The 26,958-nt window shown below is 41.7% G+C and overlaps 1 protein-coding gene across 1 annotated transcript in view; it reads right to left on the reverse strand.

The window, feature by feature from the left end:
* LOC130112799 (zeta-sarcoglycan) overlaps positions 1 to 26,958 on the reverse strand; it is a 605,973-nt gene that overhangs the window by 499,028 nt on the left and 79,987 nt on the right. Inside the window, exon 2 of the mRNA XM_056280290.1 lies at positions 7,654 to 7,755. Within this exon, the coding sequence (XP_056136265.1) occupies positions 7,654 to 7,755 (102 nt within the window). The remainder of the gene's footprint in view (positions 1 to 7,653; positions 7,756 to 26,958) is intronic.

Here is a 26,958-nt window from a genome sequence, read left to right on the forward strand (position 1 = left end):
TGATAGTGTCATCTATTTTTCCTGAGACTAATATATACCTCCCTTCCTTGTCCAAAACCTCTGAAAGTTGTTCAAATTTTACTTTTTGTGATATTAAAATTGCTATGACCGGATTTATAGGATGAATAATACAACCTCGAAAACCCCATTCTTTTTGGTTTTTCATGTTCTGATGAAGAGAGATGCGTCTCTTGCAGGAGCACTATCTGTGCATTTTCCCTTTTCATTTTTGACAGTATTTGACTTCTCTTAGCTGGGTTTAAAATTCCATTCACATTAAATGAAATAACTTTAAGGACTTGCTTATTCATAGTCTCCTACATTGGTTACCACAAATAAACCTCTCTCGGTGTCTCTACTGGCATTAGATTTGTACAACAAAAATATCTCTCCCAGGGAACAAACATAAAACAAGAGCAAAGTCAAAACAATTTTTAACAAAACACCACCGAATTATGAACAGTTGTTTCCGATGCTGAGGCTCGTTTAAAAGAGCCTTACGGGGCTTTGTAAAGTCAAAGCCCCCATAAGGGAATGTCCCATGTTGCAACAGAGGTGGGGCCCTAAGGTGTGGCCGCATGCTAGCCAATGTCCAAATAAAGTTGTAAATAATAGTGAGATTATAGAGAGAAGAAAAAACAAAAACAAAACAAAACAAATTGTGAACAGTTCGCCAATTAACAAGTCCCGACTCTTTTAATTAGTTAGAAAATAGAACTGAGGATTTATATGTAGCTATGTAAATAACCATGGTGAGGCACAGCACTCAGAAATTAGATCAAACTTATTTGCATTTGGGCCAAAACTGTAGACCATCAGTCTCCTGTTGCCGGGGATCGCCTTCTGAATTTCTGGAGATTTTCTTTATATTGAGAGCGGAGGTTTTTCTTGGGCTGTGTGCCACCTTCCACTGAGCTGAGTACTAGATCTACACCCCGGTCGCGCCATCTCCCCACCACCTGCCAGGTAGACAGGAGCCCGATCTCTTCTTGATGCGGCAAGGCGGAGGACTTCACCACAGACACTGGGAATCCTCGTGAAGCCATATCCTTCGTTGCCTCCGTAGCATCCTTGTATAGCCGGGTGCCGTCATCGTAGAAGACCCACATCTTTGCAGGGTACGGTGTCTGAAACTTTATTTGTTTTTCTTTCAAAACTTTCTTGGCTTCGGCATATTCACTACGTTTCTTAATCACTTCCAGGGGGAAGTCACTGTCGACGTAAAAGCGGACATTGTTGCACAACACTTCTTTTTTCTGCCAGGCTCTCCAGAGCACCTCCTCTTTCGTCCGATAACTCTCGAACTTGACCACTATAGATCGGGGCTTTGCCTGCGGGCTGCTGGGCTTCAGCACTAATGCCCAGTGTGCCCACTCAATTCCGAGGTCTCTGACACGGGGAAGGTCCAGCGCGCTTTTAAATAAGTTGTCTATAAAGCCAACCATATCGGTGCCCTCTTTATCTTCGGGTATTCCGTAAACCCTTAAATTATCTCTTCGCGCTTGACCCTCCTGGTCTATCAGCCTAGCTTCCTGGTTAGCCTGACACTGTATTAGCCGCTTGATTAGCGTTGATGTGGCTTGAAGCACGGACTCCATTTCGTTAATTCTGCCCTCTGCCTCGTCCAGTCTGTCGTTTCTTCTCTTTAGTTCTTGATTAATGTCGGAGAGCTGTGCCTTGCTGTCTCTTCTGAACTCCCGGAGTTCGTTGAGAACACATCGCGGGCAAACTTCGGGGCCGTCTTTGCCATGTGGCAGAGATGAGTTTGGGGAGCTACTTCGGCTGCCTTGTCTCACTTCGGGATCGTTTTCCATCATGTTCATCATTGTCCTACGTCTAGTATTACCCCTTTTCTTCATTGTTCGACAAAACCTTCACAAGCGTTAACAGAACTAAAGTTTTTGGGGTTATTTCTCAAAACCGTCGGGCAGCTTGAAAATTAGGCCGCCATTCTCTCGGTGGCGGAACCGGAAACCCCAGAGTGTGCTTTTAAAGATCCAGAGGCTTAGCAAAAGAGTGAGAAGAAGCCACCCTTTTTCAAAAGATACCTTGATAATAGTGCCTTACTGGTGATAGTAGTGGCTTACTGGTGATGGTAGCGGCTTACTGGTATTTGCAGCAGGTGGCACACCTGTCTCAGGCATCCATGTGCCTGCACAGCAAGGAGAAATGGGCTGCTAGCTGACGTAGTCTTTTGTTCCGTCTCAGATGGGCAGAAGCAGGATTATAATGAGACACCTGAAAAAGTGTTTGCAGGTGGCATTAACACAGGAGAGGCTGCACAACTTGGCAGTGAAACGCTGCTGTTTTGTTTGTCTGTATTAAAATGCCTTCACCATGTCCTATTGTGACAGGGGAAAGAAATGAAATACAGAGAAACGGAGATAGTTGTACTACTTCTCACTAAAGAGGTGGGCGGTATCAAAGTCTGTGTGGCGCCATGGTTGGTACATTCCAGATTGTATAGCTGAACCAAATGGTGATCGTCTGTTGTTTCAGCTGAGCGGCGCTGCAAACGGCTGACAATCTCACACATCCAGCATAGCTGCAAGTTGAGCGACCGCTACATGAAAAGACACTCACGTGACAGAAGGGAGGGGGGCGCTTTTTGTGTACTGCCCCTGAATTTTACACAACCCCGGAAACAACAGTTTTCTCAAAAATAGTTGAGCCTTTAATGGCTCGTAGCTTACGTCTTATTCATGACCTCCCCTGTGGCTCACATACTGTCAGTGTTTTGTCTCACCATGTTTTTATTTGCCTAGTTTACACACATGTCATTATTGCATGTATATTTTTTTATTTGTTTTTTGGGGGGGTTTTTTTCTTCTTTTTTTTTTTCAAAAAACTGTTCAGCTAACATTTTGACTAGGCAACGCAGACTGGAATTTTGCCCCGTTTTTGTCTGTGGACCCCAAAATCCTTTCAGAGGTTTTTCTCCAGTATTATATTCACACTCTAAGTGTGTGTGTGTGTGTGTGTGTGTGCGTGTGTGCGTGCGTGTGTGTGTGTGTGCTCGCGCACAAGGACAAAATTTGTGTTTTAGCTCAAAGATGGACTTGGTAGGGGCATCCAGGTGGCATTGTGGTCTATTCTGTTGCCTATCAACACAGTGATCACCGGTTCGAATCCCTGTGTTACCTCCGGCTTGGTCAGGCAACCCAACAGACACAATTGGCCGTGTCTGTGGGTAGGAAGCCGGATGTGGGTATGTGTCCTGGTCGCTGCACTAGCGCCTCCTCTGTTCTGTCAGGGCACCTGTTCAGGGGGGAGGGGGAACTGGGGGGAATAGCGTGATCTTCCCACGCGCTACGTCCCCCTGGTGGAACTCCTCACTGTCAGGTGAAAAGAAGCGGCTGGTGACTCCACATGTATGGGAGGAGACATGTGGCAGTCTGCAGCCCTCCCCGGATCAGCAGAGGGGGTGGAGCAGAGAGCGGGACGGCTAGGAAGAGTGGGGTAATTGTCCAAGTACAATCGGGGAGAAAAAAGGGGGGGGGGGATCATTCATTCATGGATATTTGTTATTTAAATCTTAGCCCCCTTTTTTTTTTTTACCCTTTTCAGGTGTCAGAATTAGATCTTCTTTTTTTTTTAACTTATTTCTGATTTTTCCCTTTTTCTCCCAATTTAGTGGCCAATCGATCCCTATTTTAATTCAAACACCCACCATCGTACTGCATGCATTCGCCAACTGCATCTTTCCGGCCAGCACTCTCGAAGGAGACCCCTCGCCCCTTCCGTGACAAGGCGAATCCAGGCCGAACCACTGCTTTTTAACCACACACCCACAGACGCAGTCATGTGACGAACACAAGCCGACTCCGCCCCCCTCCCGAAGACAGCGCTGCCAATTATTGCTGCTTCATCGAGTCCAGCCATGGTCGGATCTGACGAGACCGGGCGCGAACCCCGGTCTCGTGGGAAACTGCATCGACACAAAGCCGATGCTTAGACCGCTACACCACCGCGGACCTAGAATTAGATCTTTGTCATTCTCAAGAGCCCTTCAGCAAAACTCTTATAGGGGGCGCTACTCTACAAATTATCCTACATTCAGCTCTTCTTGGGGAGTACTCGTGCATGGCTTCCAGGTTTTGTGTATGTTACTATTAAAAGATGCTTGACTTTTCCACACGGAAGTGCAAATCCCGCTAACAGCATTTCAACCATATGTACCTCTCCCCCAGTATTACATGTACTCCATCCCCATACTGCCCAGTATTACATGTACTACATCCCCATACTGCCCATTATTACATGTACTACATCCCCATACCACCCAATATTACATGTACTCCATCCCTATACTGCCCAGTATTACATGTACTCCATCCCCATACTGCCCAGTATTACATGTACTACATCCCCATACTGCCCAGTATTACATGTACTACATCCCCATATCACCCAGTATTACATGTACTCCATCCCCACATCACCCAGTTTTGCATGTACTCCTCCTCATCCGGGGTCTCCCCACTTCTCCCTCAGGTTATGTTTACACCACAGGTCTTGGTGCCCAGTTGCTACTATTTGCATATATCTGATTTTTCTCTCCCACCCTGTGTTTACATCGACCTTTAAGACCCATATCCCTTTTACTGCACTTGAAACAACCTGCACGCGCCGGCCGATGCCACACTTTGGTCAACGAGGAGGAAGTGAACATGCACACGTCAACACCACGCTGTTCAACACTCGATACAAGTATGCGTGTTGCATTTTTAATGATGTGCATTCGCAAAGACCTGAAAGATCCTGGAGTGATTGGCCGGATACAACTGGGGAGAAAAAGGGAGAAAAAATCCAAAATGACAAAGACCTGAAAGATCCTGGAGTGATTGGCAGGATACAACTGGGGAGAAAAAGGGAGAAAAAATCCAAAATGACAAAGACCTGAAAGATCCTGGAGTGATTGGCCGGATACAACTGGGGAGAAAAAGGGAGAAAAAATCCAAAATGACAAAGACCTGAAAGATACAGTCTGTGTGGGTACATGAGCGCTGCATTGGCAGCTATCAGTTTCTTCTATGTAGGAATGGATGTAGTCACAATCAGATCTGAAAATATCCCACTCCGTGTCGGTTTTTCTCTTCTGTTCATACGGTCATAATCCATGTCCAATCTGTGCCACGTGAGCAAAAAAGAAATCAGAACTGGGTCACTTGTGCCTGGCAGTCTGAAAGTAGCCTGAGATGCCTTTTGCTGCTTTTTGCTCCAGTGAGTGAAAGTCTTCTATTTGTCTTTCTCTCCGTCTGTCTGTCTGTCTGTCTGTCTGTCTGTCTGTCTCTGTCTGTCTGTATGTCTATTTTGAGGACACACTTTGATCAGTGTGTGACATTGTTTTGTACATCACAGTGAAATAATCATACACATGTCCGGGTCACACTCAACCCGTTATCTGAGATTTAGAAACCATGGAGGTTGTATGGCTATCACCATCAAACCGCCATACTCTATCCATCCATCCGTCCATTGTCCAAGCCGCTTATCCCAGTCGGGGTCGTGGGGATGCTGGAGCCTATCCCAGCAATCATTGGGCGGCAGGCGGGGGGACACCCTGGACAGGCTGCCAGACCATCACAGGGACCACACACACACCTAGGAACAATTTAGTAATTTAGTACGGCCGATTCACCTGACCTACATGTCTTTGGACTGTGGGAGGAAACTGGAGCCCCCGGAGGAAACCCATGCAGACACGGGGAGAACATGCAAACTCCACACAGGGGACGACCCGGGACAAGCCCCCAGGTTGGACTACCCCGGGGCTCGAACCCAGGACCTTCTTGCTGTGAGGCGATCGTGCTAACCACTGCGTCACCGTGCCACCACCTTCATACTCCAATACATGGAAAAAGATAGCCACATAAAAACCCTTTTGTGCTTCTACATACATACAAATACTCTAACATGTGCACAAATATGCACACACAGGTGCCAACAGACACATAAAGACAAACGTACACCTACACGGTTCCGCTAGGGTTGTCCTATATTCAGTGAAATAGTGTTGTTGCTTCTCTGATTTTGCTTGAGATGGCCAGGTCGGTGAGGTTAGCTCCATGTGAAGGATGGTAATAATACTCACAGACACTGTCATAGGTTCTTACATACATGATAATACTCACAGACACTGTCATAGACTCTTACATACATGATACTACTCACAGACACTGTCATAGACTCTTACATACATGATAATACTCATATAAACTGTCATAGACTCTTACATACATGATAATACTCAGAGACACTATCATATGCTCTTACATACATGATAATACTCATATAAACTGTCATAGGCTCTTACATAAATAATAATACTCACAGACACTGTCATAGACTCTTACATACATGATAATACTCACAGATACTGTCATAGACTCTTACATACATGATAATACTCACATACACTATCATAGGCTCTTACATACATGATAATACTCACATACACTATCATAGGCTCTTACATACATGATAATACTCACATACACTGTCATAGGCTCTTACATACATGATAATACTCACATACACTGTCATAGACTTACATACATGATAATACTCACAGACACTGTCATAGACTCTCACATACATGATACTACTCTCAGACACTGTCATAGGCTCTTACAAAATAAGATCCTCTCTCACACACCCTGCGGCTAAGATAATGATCCATGCCTTCATCTCCTCCCGCCTTGTTTACTGCAACTCACTCCTCTATGGCATCAGTGCTAGCTCAATCAAGAGACTCCAATTAGTCCAGGACACATCCGCCCGACTTTTAACTTTTACCAAAATCCTGACACCACATCACCCCAATCCAAAAAGACCTCCACTGACTACCCATCTCCCATCGGATCAATTACAAAATCCTGGTTCTTACTCATAAAGCCCTTCACAAACTGGCTCCCCATACCTCACCGATCTCCTCTCCCCCTACCAACCCTCTCGGTCTCTCAGGTCCACCTCAGCCTCCCTTCTTTCTACCCCCAGGTCCAACCTCCACGGCTTTGGTGACCAAGCCTTCCCTAGAGCAGCTCCCAGGCTCTGGAACTCACTCCCCCAAATCATTAGAGAGTCAGAATCCCTCCCACTCTTCCAATCCCATCTCAAGACACGTCTTTTCTTCATTGCCCCCCCCCCCCCCGTCCGCTCATACACCCCTGGTCTGGGCAGGCTGGGGACTCAGCGCTTGACCTGCATCTGTGATTCATGATGTTTGTTTTTCTTTCCCTTTATATCTGTCCAAGTGGGAGAGTACTGCTGGCGTCACGTGTGGCTGACGCTTCTCCCTCTCGTAGCCCCCCTTCCCATCCACCCCTGTATGTCTGCCCCTCCTTCCCATCCACTCCTGTATGTCTGTGTTATGTTAATCTGTCATCTTGTTTCACTCCATTTATTGTAAAGCGACTTTGAGTACTAGAAAAGTGCTATATAAGATTGATTTGTTATTATTATTATTGTTACATACATGATAATACTCACAGACACTATCATAGGCTCTTACATACATGATAATGCTCACATACATGATAAACAGCTGGGCCCAACCAACATTATGAGCGCTGGCTCATAAACACGCACATGCATATATATGAGGCACAAACATTGTGGGACACACACACACACATACCACAGTCTTCTTACCCGACGTGAGTGTATCTCTTTGACATATAGCGGCAGTAGAAACTCAGACACGCCTTCCAGTCTCAACCCATCCTTGGTCACACGCAGGTTGCCCATCCCATCCTAAAGAGCGGGATAGAGTGAAAGAGAGAGACAGAGAGAGAAAGAGAGACAGACAGAGAGAGAGACACACACACAGACATAGACAGAGAGATACAGACAGAGAGAGAGTGAGAGCGAGCGAACGAGAGAGAGAGAGAGAGAGAGAGAGAGAGAGAGAGAGAGAGAGAGAGAGAGAGAGAGAGAGAGAGAGAGAGAGAGAGATTTGGATTTTAAAAAGGTACATTTATTCAGAATACATTACAGTCCAACAGCTGATACTCAAACACAATCACCTCTTTATCATCCGGCTCATACAAAACAAGTGTCAGGAAAAAAAGACCATTAAGTAGCCTAAAACAGATAATTGCAAAAGCAGAAATTCAAAATAAAATAGCCAAACATAAACACAAAATCGCCTCATGGGGTTTGCAGCAACACAACATCCTGCCCTTAGACCCTCACATCGGATGAGGAACAACTCCCTAAAAAAACCCTTTAACAGGGAGAAAGAATAGGAAGAAACCTCAGGGAGAGCAAGAGGAGGGATCTCCCTCCCAAGACGGACAACGTGCAATGGATGATGAGTTTACAAATTTACATACCAAGGAAATAAAGTGAAAAAGCCAATAATGCAGCCAGGACTTTCCCTCATTACACAAATTAAAAAAAGAAAAACATCTTCATCAGCTCCCACTATGCACAATACCACCCCCAGTTCTGGAAAAACGGCCACTTCTGTGTAGGAGTTCTGCAATGTAGGGTGATGTTCATGGTGGAAACCAGTTTCTGAGGAAGTCCTGGAGAGCACCAGTCGTGGCCATCCAGCTTGGCTCCATGAATCAGTGGCTCCTCCAGCAGCAGTAAGAGGAAGATCACCCAGTGCAACACACTCGTTGACCAAATTCGTCTTAAGCATCATCAAGGAGTTGCAATTTCACTTTCTGTACAAGTTTTTTCATTCTGAAGATTTCCTGGTCAGTAAATGTGTTTACTTCCAAATCTCGGGTGTTTTAATAAAACGTCTGACTGAGTCAACAAAAAGCTGCAAGTCTGGAAAGTAATTTTCCACCTTAACTGCCCTCAAACCCTTGGTGACCTGTAAAATCTTCCTGATTTTCAGGAAAGGATAGTTCCCTTATGTGTCCACCTGTGTACGAGGAGTGGAAACTAACTCATAGTCACTTTCTTCTGTGTCCTCCTCAGGTGAAGAGAGGATGGCTTTTTACTTTTTGAAACCCTCTTTTCTTTTAAATCGTCCTGTCTACCCTCTGTGGGCTTCCTTTTAATAGGCTTTTTTAATTTTATTTAATCATCCGACAGCATCTCTTCCTCTTCCTCAAGTACAGACTCTGCCACGCTAACAGCAGTCTGCTGTATTTGCTTCTTCCGACCACAATTCATATCTCGCCCCGCCAGTTTGCTACACTCCCCGTTCTCACTGTTTTCATTTCCATCAGCTTCCACCTGTTCAAGTCCTGTCACCTTCTCATCGTGATCACCTTTTTTAACCTGCTAAACCTGCCCACCTTCCTCTCCTGCCTGCTCAGTCTGTCTGTTTTCCTTGTGTTCTCCAGCCTCGGTCTCTTTCTGTTTCACCACCTGGTCCATTTCTCCTGCCCCTCAATCCCCGAACTCCTGTCTGACCTGTGCCGACTCAACAACGCCGTCTTCAGCCGGAGATGCACCGCTCATGGCGGTATCGGGAGACGAAGGCTGCCCTTGAGGATCAGACCTACCCTCACTCCTGTCGGGACAAGACCTTATTGAATGCCCCTCACACCCACAGCCAAAACATTTCATCATGCCGGAAGTAACGAACACAATTTAGTCAAACCCGTTGATCCTGACCTTGCTGTCCACCATCTGGTTGGCTTTATCAACACTATCGATAAACATGACCACAGCACTGTTCATTCTGGAGGCTGATTTTATGCTTCCATATCCCACATGTTCAGCTACCGCGAGGCAGCACTCCTCCACCGAGCATGTGACCACCAGAGCCACTTTAATCACATGCCGGCGTGTCAACTTTTCAAACGCCGTCCCTCCACCTCCCACAGCGGCCATATTGCCCTGCTGAGGGCGGTAGCACTGCTACCGGGAATTTTTTTTTTAAACAACTCCACTTAGACCTGCCACTGAAAAAAAACTAACTAAAAGACAAAAAAAGCACACGAAAAAGGACAAGACGAATATTTCTGGATGCACTTAAATACAAGCCCAACATTGCACTTTAAAGCTCTGAAAACCCAAGAACTGGACCCCAAAAAGAGTCCCCTGAAGCAGCTGGCTCTGAGACTCACTAACCCTTTAACAAATACTAAGACCAACCAACCTCAGGCCAGCACTGCATTCCAAAGAAACATGAGGATAAATCAGGCTATAAAACAAACAAACATGAAGATAAATCAGGCTATAAAACAAATAAACATGAGGATAAATCAGACTATAAAACAAACAAACATGAGGATAAATCAGTCTATAAAACAAAGCAAGAACAATTATCTGAAACACTGGAACATTGGAACGCTGAAATCAAAACTCAAAACAAACTAGAAGTCCATCGGGCCCTAAAAACAAACTATGATTTGGAAGAATACCACTTAACTGTCAGAGACAGGAAGCAGCGACAGATCCTCACCAAATACAGGCTCAGTGACCACAGTCTAGCCATTGAAAAGGGGAGACATAAAAAGACGTGGTTGCCAAAAGAGCAATAAACATGTGGTCAGTGCAGGACAGATGAGGTGGAGACAGAGGTGCACTTCCTCATTAAATGTGAAAAATTTGAAAAACAACGACGGGCTTTTGTCAAGGAGCTGGAACACGTGATTCCAGAGTACCAGAAAATGGACGACGCAGGTAAGCCGCAGGTGGTCCTGGGAGGGGGGCCAGTGGCGAGCATTACAGCAAGATTTATATTTTCCTGCCACAACCTGAGAGACAGTGGGTGACGGTACCTATTGCTACTGTTGCTGTTTGATATCATAATCATTGTTGTTGTTGCTGTTATTATTATAATCATTGTTGTATTGTGTTGTTGTTTTACATGCTTTGGCAATATGTGCACAAATGCATGTCATGCCAATAAAGCAAATATTGAGTTGAATTGAATTAAAATTAATTGAGAGAGAGAGCGAGAGCGAGAGAGAGAGAGAGAAGCATATTCAGTGATGCTTGCAAGACTTTGAACAGAACCACTGGTCAGTAATAATACAAAACCAGTTTCTTCATACACAGGCAAGGGGAAAGACGGAATATACCGACAACGAAGCTAGCTGCCAATGAAACTCTTCCAACATGAAAAAAAAGGACAAGAAAACAAGATGGAGAGAAATTGGAAAAAATTAATCTAATGTGACAAGTTATCGACTTCAGGTGATGAAATCACTTTGCAGTGCTATTATCTTGAGCCGCTTAAAGGCCGGGTTAAGGTTAGGACCACTAACACTAAAAACTACATGATGCTGCAGCCAGTTACTACTGTACACCACGAAAAAAAACTACATGATGCTACAGCCAGTTAATACTGTACACCATGAAAAACACTACATGATACTACAGCCAGTTACTACTGTACAACACGAAAAAAACTACACGATGCTACAGCCAGTTACTACTGTACATCACGAAAAAACTACATGATACTAGAGCCCGTTACTGTTGTACACCACGAAACAACTACATGATACTAGAGCCCGTTACTATTGTACACCACGAAACAACTACATGATGCTAGAGCCAGTTACTATCACTGTCTGTGTACACCACGAAACAACTGCATGATGCTAGAGCCAGTTACTATCATTGTCTGTGTACACCACGAAAAGGCTACAAGATGCTAGATCCAGTTACTATCATTGTCTGTGTACACCACGAAAAGGCTACAAGATGCTAGAGCCAGTTACTATCATTGTCTGTGTACACCATGAAACAACTACATAATGCTAGAGCCAGTTACTATCATTGTCTGTGTACACCACGAAAAGGCTACAAGATGCTAGAGCCAGTTACTATCATTGTCTGTGTACACAACGAAACAAGTACAAAATGCTAGAGCCAGTTACTATCATTGTCTGTGTACACCACGAAACAACTACAAGATGCTAGAGCCAGTTACTATCATTGTCTGTGTACACCACGAAACAACTACATAATGCTAGAGCCAGTTTCTACCATTGTCTGTGTACACCACGAAACAACCACATAATGCTAGAGCCAGTTGCTATCATTGTCTGTGTACACAACGAAACAAGTACAAAATGCTAGAGCCAGTTACTATCATTGTCTGTGTACACCATGAAACAACTACAAGATGCTAGAACCAGTTACTATCATTGTCTGTGTACACCACGAAACAACTGCATAATGCTAGAGCCAGTTACTATCATTGTCTGTGTACACCACGAAACAACTACAAGATGATAGAGCCAGTTACTATCATTGTCTGTGTACACCATGAAACAACTGCAAGATGCTAGAGCCAGTTACTATCATTGTCTGTGTACACCACGAAACAACTGCATAATGCTAGAGCCAGTTACTATCATGTCTGTGTACACCACGAAACAACTACAAGATGCTAGAGCCAGTTACTATCATTGTCTGTGTACACCACGAAACAACTACAAGATGCTAGAGCCAGTTACTATCATTGTCTGTGTACACCACGAAACAACTACAAGATGCTAGAGCCAGTTACTATCACTGTCTGTGTACACCACGAAACAACTACAAGATGCTAGAGCCAGTTACTATCATTGTCTGTGTACATCACGAAACAACTACATAATGCTAGAGCCAGTTACTATCATTGTCTGTGTACACCACGAAACAACTACATAATGCTAGAGCCAGTTACTATCATTGTCTGTGTACACCATGAAACAACTGCAAGATGCTAGAGCCAGTTACTATCATTGTCTGTGTACACCATGAAACAACTGCAAGATGCTAGAGCCAGTTACTATCATTGTCTGTGTACACCACGAAACAAGTACAAAATGCTAGAGCCAGTTACTATCATTGTCTGTGTACACCACGAAACAACTACAAGATGCTAGAGCCAGTTACTATCATTGTCTGTGTACACCACGAAACAACTGCATAATGCTAGAGTCAGTTACTATCATGTCTGTGTACACCACGAAACAACTACAAGATGCTAGAGCCAGTTACTATCATTGTCTGTGTACACCACGAAACAACTACAAGATGCTAGAGCCAGTTACTATCATTGTCTGTGTACACCACGAAACAACTACAAGATGCTAGAGCCAGTTACTATCACTGTCTGTGTACACCACGAAACAACTACAAGATGCTAGAGCCAGTTACTATCATTGTCTGTGTACATCACGAAACAACTACATAATGCTAGAGCCAGTTACTATCATTGTCTGTGTACACCACGAAACAACTACATAATGCTAGAGCCAGTTACTATCATTGTCTGTGTACACCACGAAACAACTACAAGATACTAGAGCCAGTTACTATCATTGTCTGTGTACACCACGAAACAACTACAAGATGCTAGAGCCAGTTACTATCATTGTCTGTGTACACCACGAAACAACTACAAGATGCTAGAGCCAGTTACTATCATTGTCTGTGTACACCACGAAACAACTACAAGATGCTAGAGCCAGTTACTATCATTGTCTGTGTACACCACGAAACAACTACAAGATGCTGGAGCCAGTTACTATCACTGTCTGTGTACACCACGAAACAACTACAAGATGCTAGAGCCAGTTACTATCATTGTCTGTGTACATCACGAAACAACTACAAGATGCTAGAGCCAGTTACTATCATTGTCTGTGTACACCACGAAACAACTACAAGATGCTAGAGCCAGTTAACTATCATTGTCTGTGTACACCATGAAACAACTACAAGATGCTAGAGCCAGTTACTATCATTGTCTGTGTACACCACGAAACAACTACAAGATGCTAGAGCCAGTTACTATCATTGTCTGTGTACACCACGAAACAACTACAAGATGCTAGAGCCAGTTACTATCATTGTCTGTGTACACCACGAAACAACTGCATAATGTTAGAGCCAGTTACTATCATTGTCTGTGTACACCACGAAACAACTACAAGATGCTAGAGCCAGTTACTATCATTGTCTGTGTACACCACGAAAAGGCTACATGATTTAATCCAAGATGTCTGCGCTACCGTTCTTACTGTGACGTCCTGTGTACGTTATCGACTCGCTTCTTCCTTTTGGCGACAGGTTTGAAGGGAGAGTCGGCGGGCGAGGCAGAAAAGATACCGGCAGCCCTCCGGATTATGTGCACCGTTCTTTCCGTACCGTGTACATTCGGCTCCATGACGTTTCAGTGTCACTCACGTTAGCATTAGGATTGGTAGACATTTTAGCTGACGGCACATTTTCATTCAAACTTTTACCGCCGCGCTTTTTTCAAAATTCTGTCTTATTTCCACTGATAACTATGCCCGGTACCAACTGCAAAGATAATCCGTCATTATGTGTTCATTCCATCAACTAAAGATCCAAATATTCGGGTTTTCGTACTACAAAACCTCAAATTTGTTTTTAAAAGAGTTCACACCCCCATCCTTAGACCTCCACCATCTTGGCTCCCGCCAGCGTACAGGTCCGTCGCGTGAACGTGGACGTGATGACGTAGATAAGGAAAAGCTACTGATTGGTTTGTAAGCGCGCTCAGCCTGGGCAGTGGGCCGAGGGAACAAGTTCAGCGCCGTGGTGGATAAGCGCTCTTCTCATCTAATGCGTGCGAATCGACGCGAGAGAAAGCAGAGAGACGGCGTGCTTACACCTGCGGGTGGCGCCAAAGAGCTAAGACAACATTAATGACTGCTGCTGCCCTGGAACCAAAGATGACGACTCTTTTAATGAAGACAAACCGACGGTTTATGTTAGCACTTTTATTTTAATATTTCACAGGGTTATTTGTTTCTTTTTTCATTGGGTAAGCACTGCTTACCTTGCTTATATGGACGGCACGTCCCTAATATAGTTTAGTTTAGTTTATTGATTATTTTATAATTGCACCAGAGTTAGCCGGCAGCTAATTTGCATCTGCAGTCCCTGGGCAGGCAAACGAACAACAATTAATACAGAAGTAAAAACACAACAATACATAAGAAAACTATTGAACAGCAGACAAAGAACAATCAAGACAAAATAAAAACATGACAATACATCAGAAAACCAATCTCAAAAGTTACAAGTACAATCTGATCTATTTAAAACAGTGGATATAAATAGCAGTCTGGCCTATATGACAACAACATAATAAATATGGATTTCATCTATTCAGCAACAATAAATATGAATAGTAATCTGACCTGAAACATCAATAAATAAACTATGACAACGGCTATAAAATTCAATCTGGCCTATTCAATGGCAAGAAATATAAATGTTTTATGTGATATGTGTGTTATGTTTTTTGTTTTTTGGTGAAGCACTGCTTCACCTGTTATCTTATAGAAACCTTATTATATCTTGTAGTCAGTCCGACGCCCACTGCGGGGGGGGGGCAGTAGAACGGAGAAGCAAGAAAATTACAAGTAAAAAAAGGGGTGAGGAAAAAAAATTACACACAGTCTACCGTCATGTTGCACCTGGGCTGGTTCCATCCAGAACACTTGGCTGCTCCTGACTAAGAAAAATAGAGTAACTACTCTGAATAAAGAGTAAAACTAAAACCCTGAGTGAAATCTAAAATATTACATTTCAAAATATTAAAGATATATATATATATATATATATATATATATATATATATATATATATATATATATATATATATATATATATATATATATACACACTACCGTTCAAAAGTTTGGGATCACATTGAAATGTCCATATTTTTGAAGGAAAAGCACTGTACTGTTCAATGAAGATAACTTTAAACTAGTCTTAACTTTAAAGAAATACACTCTATACATTGCTAATGTGGTAAATGACTATTCTAGCTGCAAATGTCTGGTTTTTGGTGCAATATCTACATAGGTGTATAGAGGCCCATTTCAAGCAACTATCACTCCAGTGTTCTAATGGTACAATGTGTTTGCTCATTGGCTCAGAAGGCTAATTGATGATTAGAAAACCCTTGTGCAATCATGTTCACACATCTGAAAACAGTTTAGCTCGTTACAGAAGCTACAAAACTGACCTTCCTTTGAGCAGATTGAGTTTCTGGAGCATCACATTTGTGGGGTCAATTAAACGCTCAAAATGGCCAGAAAAAGAGAACTTTCATCTGAAACTCGACAGTCTATTCTTGTTCTTAGAAATGAAGGCTATTCCATGCGAGAAATTGCTAAGAAATTGAAGATTTCCTACACCGGTGTGTACTACTCCCTTCAGAGGACAGCACAAACAGGCTCTAACCAGAGTAGAAAAAGAAGTGGCAGGCCGCGTTGCACAACTGAGCAAGAAGATAAGTACATTAGAGTCTCTAGTTTGAGAAACAGACGCCTCACAGGTCCCCAACTGGCATCTTCATTAAATAGTACCCGCAAAACACCAGTGTCAACATCTACAGTGAAGAGGCGGCTGCGGGATTCTGGGCTTCAGGGCAGAGTGGCAAAGAAAAAGCCATATCTGAGACTGACCAATAAAAAGAAAAAGATTAAGATGGGCAAAAGAACACAGACATTGGACAGAGGAAGACTGGAAAAAAGTGTTGTGGATGGATGAATCCAAGTTTGAGGTGTTTGGATCACAAAGAAGAACGTTTGTGAGACGCAGAACAAATGAAAAGATGCTGGAAGAATGCCTGACGCCATCTGTTAAGCATGGTGGAGGTAATGTGATGGTCTGGGGTTGCTTTGGTGCTGGTAAGGTGGGAGATTTGTACAGGGTAAAAGGGATTCTGAATAAGGAAGGCTATCACTCCATTTTGCAACGCCATGCCATACCCAGTGGACAGCGCTTGATTAGAGCCAATTTCATCCTACAACAGGACAATGACCCTAAACACACCTCCAAATTGTGCAAGAACTATTTAGAGCAGAAGCAGGCAGCTGGTATTCTATCGGTAATGGAGTGGCCAGCGCAGTCACCAGATCTGAACCCCATTGAGCTGTTGTGGGAGCAGCTTGACCGTATGGTATGCAAGAAGTGCCCATCCAACCAATCCAACTTGTGGGAGCTGCTTCTGGAAGCGTGGGGTGCAATTTCTCCAGATTACCTCAACAAATTAACAGCTAGAATGCCAAAGGTCTGCAATGCTGTAATTGCTGCAAATGGAGGATTCTTTGACGAAAGCAAAGTTTGATGTAAAAAAAATCTTATTTCAAATACAAATCATTATTTCTAACCTTGTCAATGTCTTGACTCTATTTTCTATTCATTTCACAACATATGGTGGTGAATAAGTGTGACTTTTCATGGAAAACACAAAATTGTTTGGGTGATCCCAAACTTTTGAACGGTAGTGTATATATATATATATCAACACGGATACAGGGAAAAAAGATTTTAATATATTGCAGGACACAGGGTAAAAGATGTTGATACATTGCACTCATCAGCTGCTAATGTGCATTAGCAGCTGATGAGCGCAAGTCGCACGAAACAAGCCTGTACTGCAATGTATTAAAACTGTCTTTCCTGTATCTGTGTTGATTATATATATGTAAACTTAGCACAAAAAGTAAGGAAATGTGTGTTTGGTAGATGATTTCTTTGTTGTAACGATGCTTCTTGGCAGTAAATCTTATATCAGGCAGCTGATGGTCAGCACCTGGGGTACCAGAAGCTCAACACAAGAGTCAATAGCAACAGCAAAATAAGCTGTTTGGCATTGGCAGAGAAGATTTGGCAAATGTTTCATGGGCGCAACCCACATACTCAGGTCTGCTGCTCATCCCACAGGATCATGTTCCTTACACATGTGGCCCCATTTAAAAGGCAAATAAACAAGCTTTCCAACGCTATAAGATTTATTGCCAAGAAGCATTGTTATAACAAAGACATCATCTACCAAACACACATTTCCTTACTTTTTGTGCTAAGTATACTTTAGCAGTTTGTGCATTGTTGATCGATGAGTTTAAGCTTTGGTTGGGGTTCCAAAATACTGTAAAACTACTCTGAAAAAATACATTCAATCATGAGTTCAGAGAAAAGGTGTCGGGCAAAACAAACCACGTGTGCCCCTTTGACCACAGATGATGCACGTGTCCATGGCAAATGGCAGGACTATGTCTCTGACAGATAGTCGAACATTTCGGTGTCCACTTGGAACCCCTGCCCACCTTCCTGAACTTTTCAGGTCTTTTGCTGCAACTGTTTTACTCTAAAAGTATTACTTCGCCCCTCCAATTCCAGTGTTTGTAGCAGCCTTAGAAAATGTTGCTCACGGACAACAAGTCAGCCTTTGTTCTCGTTTGTTCAAATCCACAAATATTGATTCATCTGTCAATGAAGATAAAACATTCTGTCCATTGTTGCTGCGAACTGTGATTCAAAACCGGTTAAGTTTTTCAAACTGAAAATGCCTTTGAGGCACGAAAGAGAGAGAGAGAGAGAGGGTCAGAGTGATGGAGGGTGAGAGATGACACAAAAGAAAGTGAGTAGGACTCATGGGAAGGGTGGTGTGGAGAGACGGAGGGTGAGAGATGACACAAAAGAAAGTGAGTAGGGGTCATGGGAGGGTTGTGTACAGAGATGGAGGGTGAGAGATGACGCTGAATGGAAGTGAGTAGGAGTCATGGGAAGGGTGGTGTGGAGACATGGAGGGTGAGAGATGATACTAAAGGAAGTGAGTAGGAGTCATGGGAAGGGTGGTGTGGAGAGGGTAGGTAGGATATGGGAAAGCGAGAGAGAATAAAAAAAGATTTTGGAGAAAAGGAAAGATCAGGGAGAGTAGGAAAGACTACAGAGGAAGATGAAGAGCTCTGGATGAAGGGCTTATCAAGCTCAACTGTGCACAGCATGAAGAAAAATGCCTGGCAGTAAAAGGGAGGGAGGGGGAGGGGGAAGGGGGAGGGTGAAATGTAAACATCAAAAGAAAATGTAATGTTGATATTTCAATTAAGTATTTCCAACATGATCAACATGAAAGTCCAAGTGTGGAGACTGACGAGAGGTTTGACTTTGGAATCAGACACACAACCCTGCCCTGGCAGTAGGTACACACACACACACACACACACACACACACACACACACACACACACACACACACACACACACACACACACACACACACACACACTCCAGTGTTCATGCAAACAGCCCTCCCTCTCTGTCACTCTCATTCTTCTAACTCATGTCTGCTCTTCATGTAGGACCATGTTAACATATATAACATGTCAGAATCATGTAGTCATGTATTTGTGTATTTATTTGTGTATGTCATACTGCTCTTCATGTCTGCTCTTCATATAGGACCACGTGATCATATGTAACATGTCAGAATCATGTAGTTATGTATTTATTTGTGTATTTCATATTGCTCTTCTTGTCTGCTCTTCATATAGGACCACGTGATCATATGTAACATGTCAGAATCATGTAGTTATGTATTTGTGTATTTATTTGTGTATGTCATACTGCTCTTCATGTCTGCTCTTCATATAGGACCACGTGATCATATGTAACATGTCAGAATCATGTATTTATATATTCATTTGTGTATTTCATATTGCTCTTCTTGTCTGCTCTTCATATAGGACCACGTGATCATATGTAACATGTCAGAATCATGTATTTATATATTTATTTGTGTATGTCATACTGCTCTTCATGTCTACTATTCATATAGGACCACATGATCATATGTAACATGTCAGAATCATGTATTTATGTATGTATTTGTGTATTTCATGTTGCTCTTCAGGTCTACTGTTCATATAGGACTATGTGATCATATGTAACATGTCAGAATCATGTATTTATGTATTTATTTGTGTATGTCATATTGCTCTTCTTGTCTGCACTTCATATAGGACCACGTGATCATATGTAACATGTCAGAATCATGTATTTATGTATTTATGTATTCGTGTATTTATTTGTGTATTTCATATTGCTCTTCATGTCTGCTCTTCATATAGGACCACATGATCATATGTAACATGTCAGAATCATGTATTTATGTATTTATTTGTGTATTTCATATTGCTCTTCATGTCTGCTCTTCATATAGGACCACATGATCGTATGTAACATGTCAGAATCATGTATTTATATATTTATTTGTGTATTTCATATTGCTCTTCTTGTCTACTCTTCATATAGGACCACATGATCATATGTAACATGTCATAATCATGTAGTTATGTATGTATTTGTGTATTTCATATTGCTCTTCATGTCTACTGTTCATATAGGACTATGTGATCATATGTAACATGTCAGAATCATGTATTTATGTATGTATTTGTGTATTTCATGTTGCTCTTCATGTCTACTGTTCATATAGGATTATGTGATCATATGTAACATGTCAGAATCATATATTTATGTATTTATGTATTTATTTGTGTATTTCATATTGCTCTTCATATAGGACCACGTGACCATATGTAACATGTCAGAATTATGTATTTATGTATTTATTTGTGTATTTCCTATTGCTCTTCATGTCTACTATTCATAGAGGACTATGTGATCATATGTAACATGTCAGCATCTTGTAATTATGTATTCATGTATTTATTTGTGTATTTCCTATTGCTCTTCATATCTGGTCTTCATATAGGACCACGTGATCATATGTAACATGTCAGAATCATGTAGTTATGTATTTATTTGTGTATTTCCTATTGCTATTCATGTCTACTGTTCATATAGGACTATGTGATCATACGTAACATGTCAGAATCATGTATTTATGTATTTATGTATTTATTTGTGTATTTCATATTGCTCTTCATATAGGACCACGTGACCATATGTAACATGTCAGAATTATGTATTTATGTATTTATTTGTGTATTTCCTATTGCTCTTCATGTCTACTATTCATATAGGACTATGTGATCATATGTAACATGTCAGAATCATGTATTTATGGATTTATGTTTTTATTTGTGTATTTCATATTGCTCTTCATATAGGACCACGTGATCATATGTAACATGTCAGAATCATGTAGTTATGTATTTATTTGTGTATTTCCTATTGCTATTCATGTCTGCTGTTCATATAGGACTATGTGATCATATGTAACATGTCAGAATCATGTATTTATGTATGTATTTGTGTATTTCATGTTGCTCTTCATGTCTACTGTTCATATATGACTATGTGATCATATGTAACATGTCAGAATCATTTATTTATGTATTTATGTATTTATTTGTGTATTTCATATTGCTCTTCATATAGGACCATGTGACCATATGTAACATGTCAGAATTATGTATTTATGTATTTATTTGTGTATTTCCTATTGCTCTTCATGTCTACTATTCATATAGGACTATGTGATCATATGTAACATGTCAGAATCATGTATTTATGTATTCATGTATTTATTTGTGTATTTCCTATTGCTCTTCATATCTGGTCTTCATATAGGACCACGTGATCATATGTAACATGTCAGAATCATGTAGTTATGTATTTATTTGTGTATTTCCTATTGCTGTTCATGTCTACTGTTCATATAGGACTATGTGATCATATGTAACATGTCAGAATCATGTATTTATGTATTTATGTATTTATTTGTGTATTTCATATTGCTCTTCATATAGGACCACGTGACCATATGTAATATGTCAGAATTATGTATTTATGTATTTATTTGTGTATTTCCTATTGCTCTTCATCTCTACTATTCATATAGGACTATGTGATCATATGTAACATGTCAGAATCATGTATTTATGTTTTCATGTATTTATTTGTGTATTTCCTATTGCTCTTCATATCTGGTCCTCATATAGGACCACGTGATCATATGTAACATGTCAGAATCATGTATTTATGTATTTATGTATTTGTGTATTTCATATTGCTCTTCATATAGGACCACGTGACCATATGTAACATGTCAGAATTATGTATTTATGTATTTATTTGTGTATTTCCTATTGCTCTTCATGTCTACTATTCATATAGGACTATGTGATCATATGTAACATGTCAGAATCATGTATTTATGTATTTATGTTTTTATTTGTGTATTTCCTATTGCTCTTCATGTCTACTGTTCATATAGGACTATGTGATCATATGTAACATGTCAGAATCATTTATTTATGTATTTATGTATTTGTTTGTGTATTTCATATTGCTCTTCATATCTGGTCTTCATATAGGACCACGTGATCATATGTAACATTTCAGAATCATGTATTTATGTATTTGTGTATTTATTTGTGTATGTCATACTGCTCTTCATGTCTGCTCTTCATATAGGACCATGTGATCGTATGTAACATGTCAGAATCATGTATTTATATATTTATTTGTGTATTTCATATTGCTCTTCATGTCTGCTCTTCATATAGGACCACGTGATCATATGTAACATGTCAGAATCATGTATTTATGTATTTTTGTATTTATTTGTGTATTTATTTGTGTATTTCATATTGCTCTTCATGTCTACTGTTCATATAGGACCACATGATCATATGTAACATGTCAGAATCATGTATTTATATATTTATTTGTGTATTTCATATTGCTCTTCATGTCTGCTCTTCATATAGGACCACATGATCGTATGTAACATGTCAGAATCATGTATTTATATATTTATTTGTGTATTTCATATTGCTCTTCTTGTCTACTCTTCATATAGGACCACGTGATCATATGTAACATGTCAGAATCATGTAGTTATGTATTTATTTGTGTATTTCCTATTGCTATTCATGTCTACTGTTCATATAGGACTATGTGATCATATGTAACATGTCAGAATCATGTATTTATGTATTTATGTATTTATTTGTGTATTTCATATTGCTCTTCATATAGGACCACGTGACCATATGTAACATGTCAGAATTATGTATTTATGTATTTATTTGTGTATTTCCTATTGCTCTTCATGTCTACTATTCATATAGGACTATGTGATCATATGTAACATGTCAGAATAATTTATTTATGTATTTATGTATTTATTTGTGTATTTCCTATTGCTCTTCATGTCTACTGTTCATATTGGACTATGTGATCATATGTAACATGTCAGAATCATTTATTTATGTATTTATGTATTTATTTGTGTATTTCCTATTGCTCTTCATGTCTACTGTTCATATAGGACTATGTGATCATATGTAACATGTCAGAATCATTTATTTATGTATTTGTGTATTTATTTGTGTATGTCATACTGCTCTTCATGTCTGCTCTTCATATAGGACCACGTGATCGATGTAACATGTCAGAATCATGTATTTATATATTTATTTGTGTATTTCATATTGCTCTTCATGTCTGCTCTTCATATAGGACCACGTGATCATATGTAACATGTCAGAATCATGTATTTATGTATTTATTTGTGTATTTCATGTTGCTCTTCATGTCTACTCTTCATATAGGACCATGTGATCATATGTAACATGTCAGAATCATGTATTTATGTATTTGTGTATTTCATGTTGCTCTTCATGTCTACTCTTCATATAGGACCACGTGATCGTATGTAACATGTCAGAATCATGTATTTATGTATTTATTTGTGTATGTCATATTGCTCTTCATGTCTGCTCTTCATATAGGACCACGTGATCATATGTAACATGTCAGAGTCATGTATTTATGTATTTATTTGTGTATTTCATGTTGCTCTTCATGTCTACTCTTCATATACGACCATGTGATCATCTGTAACATGTCAGAATCATGTATTTATGTATTTGTGTATTTATTTATGTATTTCATATTGCTCTTCATGTCTGCTTAGAGTGAAATTCTTCATGTATAAAAGTCCGTCATCCAAGAAGTGCAATGCTGGAAATCAAGCATGTGGGAAGCGGTGATATTTACTGATCCACAGCACATCCACACCCACATGACCTCAGGTGGGCCGGGGAGCAGAGAGGCAGGTCGATGGGTCGAACCAGCCAGAGGGTCTGGACTGCTATCAGGGCTATAGTCTTTAAAACCCATGGCACTTTGGATCATGGAGCACATGCAATACACATACGTCAACAGGCCAACAGACACTCTAACACTCACCCCATCACAGTGCATAAGGAATAAGCAGCGGGACCAGTTCAAATGAATGTAGACAGGCGAGCGTATTCTGGCACAACTCACAGGTGAACAAACTCCCATGGAGACTCTCTCTCGTTCTCTCTCTCTCTCTCTCTCTCTCTCGTTCTCTCTCTCTCTCTCTCTCTCTCTCTCTCTCTCTCTCTCTCTCTCTCTCTCTCTCTCTCTCTCTCTCTCTCTCTCTCTCTCTCTCTCTAGGTCTGTCAGTAGTGTTTATACAGGGTGTCTGGGTGGCGTAGCAGTGTATTCCATTGCCTACCAACACGGGATCGCCCGATCGAATTCTCATGTTACCTCCAGCTTGGCCGGGCGTCTCTACAGACACAACTGGCCATGTCTGCGGGTGGATGTGGGTATGTGTCGTGATTGCTGCACTAGCGCCTCTTCTGGTCAGTCGGGGCGCAAGTTCTGGAGGGAGGAGGAACTGGGGGGAATAGCGTGATCATCCCACGTACTACGTCCCCCTGGCGAAACTCCTCACTGTCAGGTGAAAAGTAGCGGCTGGTGACTCCACATGTATGGGAGGAGGCATGTGGTAGTCTGCAGCCCTCCCCCGATCAGCAGAGGGGGTGGAGCAGAGACCGGGACGGCTCGGAGGAGTAGGGCAATTGCCCAAGTACAATTGGGGAGAAAAAACCCCAAATACAGTTAAGATCACAATTATTAGCCCCCAAGGAACTATGGAACATTTCCCTCAAGTGCTGCCCAATGTCTGCACCATTCATCAGACTCTACACAGTAAAGCGCTCATCAGTGTCAAGGCCCCTGATTGGTACATGTTAAAATAAATCTGCAGCTTTGCTTTACACCACATGTTGTGAACACTGAGGTGGTCAAAATGATTAGCCCCCATGTGATGCTTTGCTTTCAAAACACACCGGAGCAATCAGTCAGCTTTGAGCTTTACTGAAGGGATTCCAGTGAACAGGGCTCGTGGGACTTGAACACTTGACTGAGAGGGAGTATGCAGGTCGAGTGTCACGTGTCATCTAGATGTCACTGACATGACATCAGTCTTGCGAGTCGCAGTAACAGCGTCACACAGAAGTACAGGGATGTGTGTGTGTGCATTAGTTCTCATGACATTCATCTTGATGTATTGCATTTTACTTTTTTCCTGGTGTCAGGTTTTTTTTTTCATTTCAAACCATCCCCGTCCCCCCTTACCAGTTTAGGAATGTTTAGTTGGGAACAGAACCAGAACAGAAACGTTGAAATACTGGGTTTGCTCAGAACAAACAAACCGGGAAAAAACCGTTTTTAAGCCACACAAAGCAACGTAAAGCGTGAAATGAATGTTCCATAATGACTTGAATGTGGGAGAGATACCACTTTGTGATTGCTGAGGGGTGGATTACCTGCTAGCAAGCACAGAAACAGCCATACAGCCCCTTCCAATTATACTTCTGTAAACCTGATAAAAGTCCACAGGCAGGCCACTGGCCCCTGGGGCCAAACCAGGAGCCATCTGGAAGACAGCGTTGCTCAGTTCATTAAATGTAATTGGCAAGTCTAGTCTGGGAGACAGCTTGAGGATCTCCCAGCAGTACTTGACCGCATGCAGGGTTTGTGCTTTTGTAAGATATAGTTTCTTGTAAAATGTTACAAGACCATCCCGCATTTCATTGCAAACAGCTGCCACCTACCTATTAGCCGAGCTATCTATTTAGCCTCTCCTTCTCTCCCCTTTCTCACCGTGGGCCCTCACGAGGGCCACATCTACCCGGCCCCTCCTGGAGGGAAGCACCTTGATCTCTACACAGCTCAGAAATAATTAGCTGGAGATCTGGTTTGTTCACACAAACCTGTTTGTATTAAGGCTCGTTCGGTTCCACAACACTGCGTTCAAGCCCAGCCAGCAGTATTCTGTGCCAGGAGTGCACCACTCCTGGCACAGATGAACATTTCCTGGCTCTGAACCCAAGCTAATGGAGTCTCACTTTCCCTTCTTCGCTTCCACTGCGGCAGAAACCCTCCAAAGTTGGCACAAAAGGCAACACCATGCAACAACTTCAAGGGATAATTTGGGTGTCTGGACACAAGGTGGCATGACTTCCTCATAGTGATACTGATGCATGTCCTTATCTTGGTGATAAACCCCGCGTGCAATGTTCTTACGCACAAACTTGTTCTTTTTCACTCGTGGAATTTTGTAGCCCTCAAGTTTGTCTTGCATGCAGAAATAAGGGCAGACAGATATTTGTAATTCTTCCCTGAAACTAGTAATCACCCAGGCTTGCAAAGACATTAATGCAAACTGTGTCTAATTTCAGTAGTTACCCAAGTTCTTTATTCTATGAGACAAGGGCGAAAACATTCCACAAGAACAAATTCATGCTTAAGAGCGTTTCATAAACAGGATCTTTGGCACTTGTCACAGCAAGTCTGCAGCTTTATCAGAGAAAAGTAAATGGCAGTGAATGGGGCCTGTTAACACCAGAACACAGGAAGGAAGGTGTTAACCATCCACAGCACGGTGAGTCTGCTGTATCGTATCTCAGAGCTACATGGTTTGTTCAAGCATTCTCCGACAAACAAAAACAGTTCCAAGTTATAGCGCCAGTCTGTGAGCAGAAAGAGCATTGGTCATCAGAAAGACATGAGAGACAATATTCAGTTGTAGACGGTTAATGTCTTGTTGTTGCTCAGAATGTTTTTTATTATCTGACCCGTTCACTGCCCTTTACTTTTTCCTCTGACAAGCTGCCGGCTCGCTGTGACAAGTGGTCAGATCTCCAAATACACTGACAAGGCTAATGTCCATGCATAGACATCACTAGCAGTGAGTAAATCGTCCCATTTTGTGACAAACCCGTCAAATGTTCAACAGATGTTCTTTGCCATCCACCACCCTTCACAGAGCGTTTGTAGGCCTTACAGACCTGCTGCACGGACTCTGTCCCAACAAACTTGTGTGAGCGGCCAGATATGTTAGAAGTGTTTTACTGTGCAGGACTCAAAATCATTAACTGCACACAATATCCAACAGGACTCCTGCATCTGGTTTGTCCC

Source organism: Lampris incognitus, chromosome 5 (assembly GCF_029633865.1).
Source record: "Lampris incognitus isolate fLamInc1 chromosome 5, fLamInc1.hap2, whole genome shotgun sequence".
Classification (NCBI taxonomy): domain Eukaryota; kingdom Metazoa; phylum Chordata; class Actinopteri; order Lampriformes; family Lampridae; genus Lampris; species Lampris incognitus.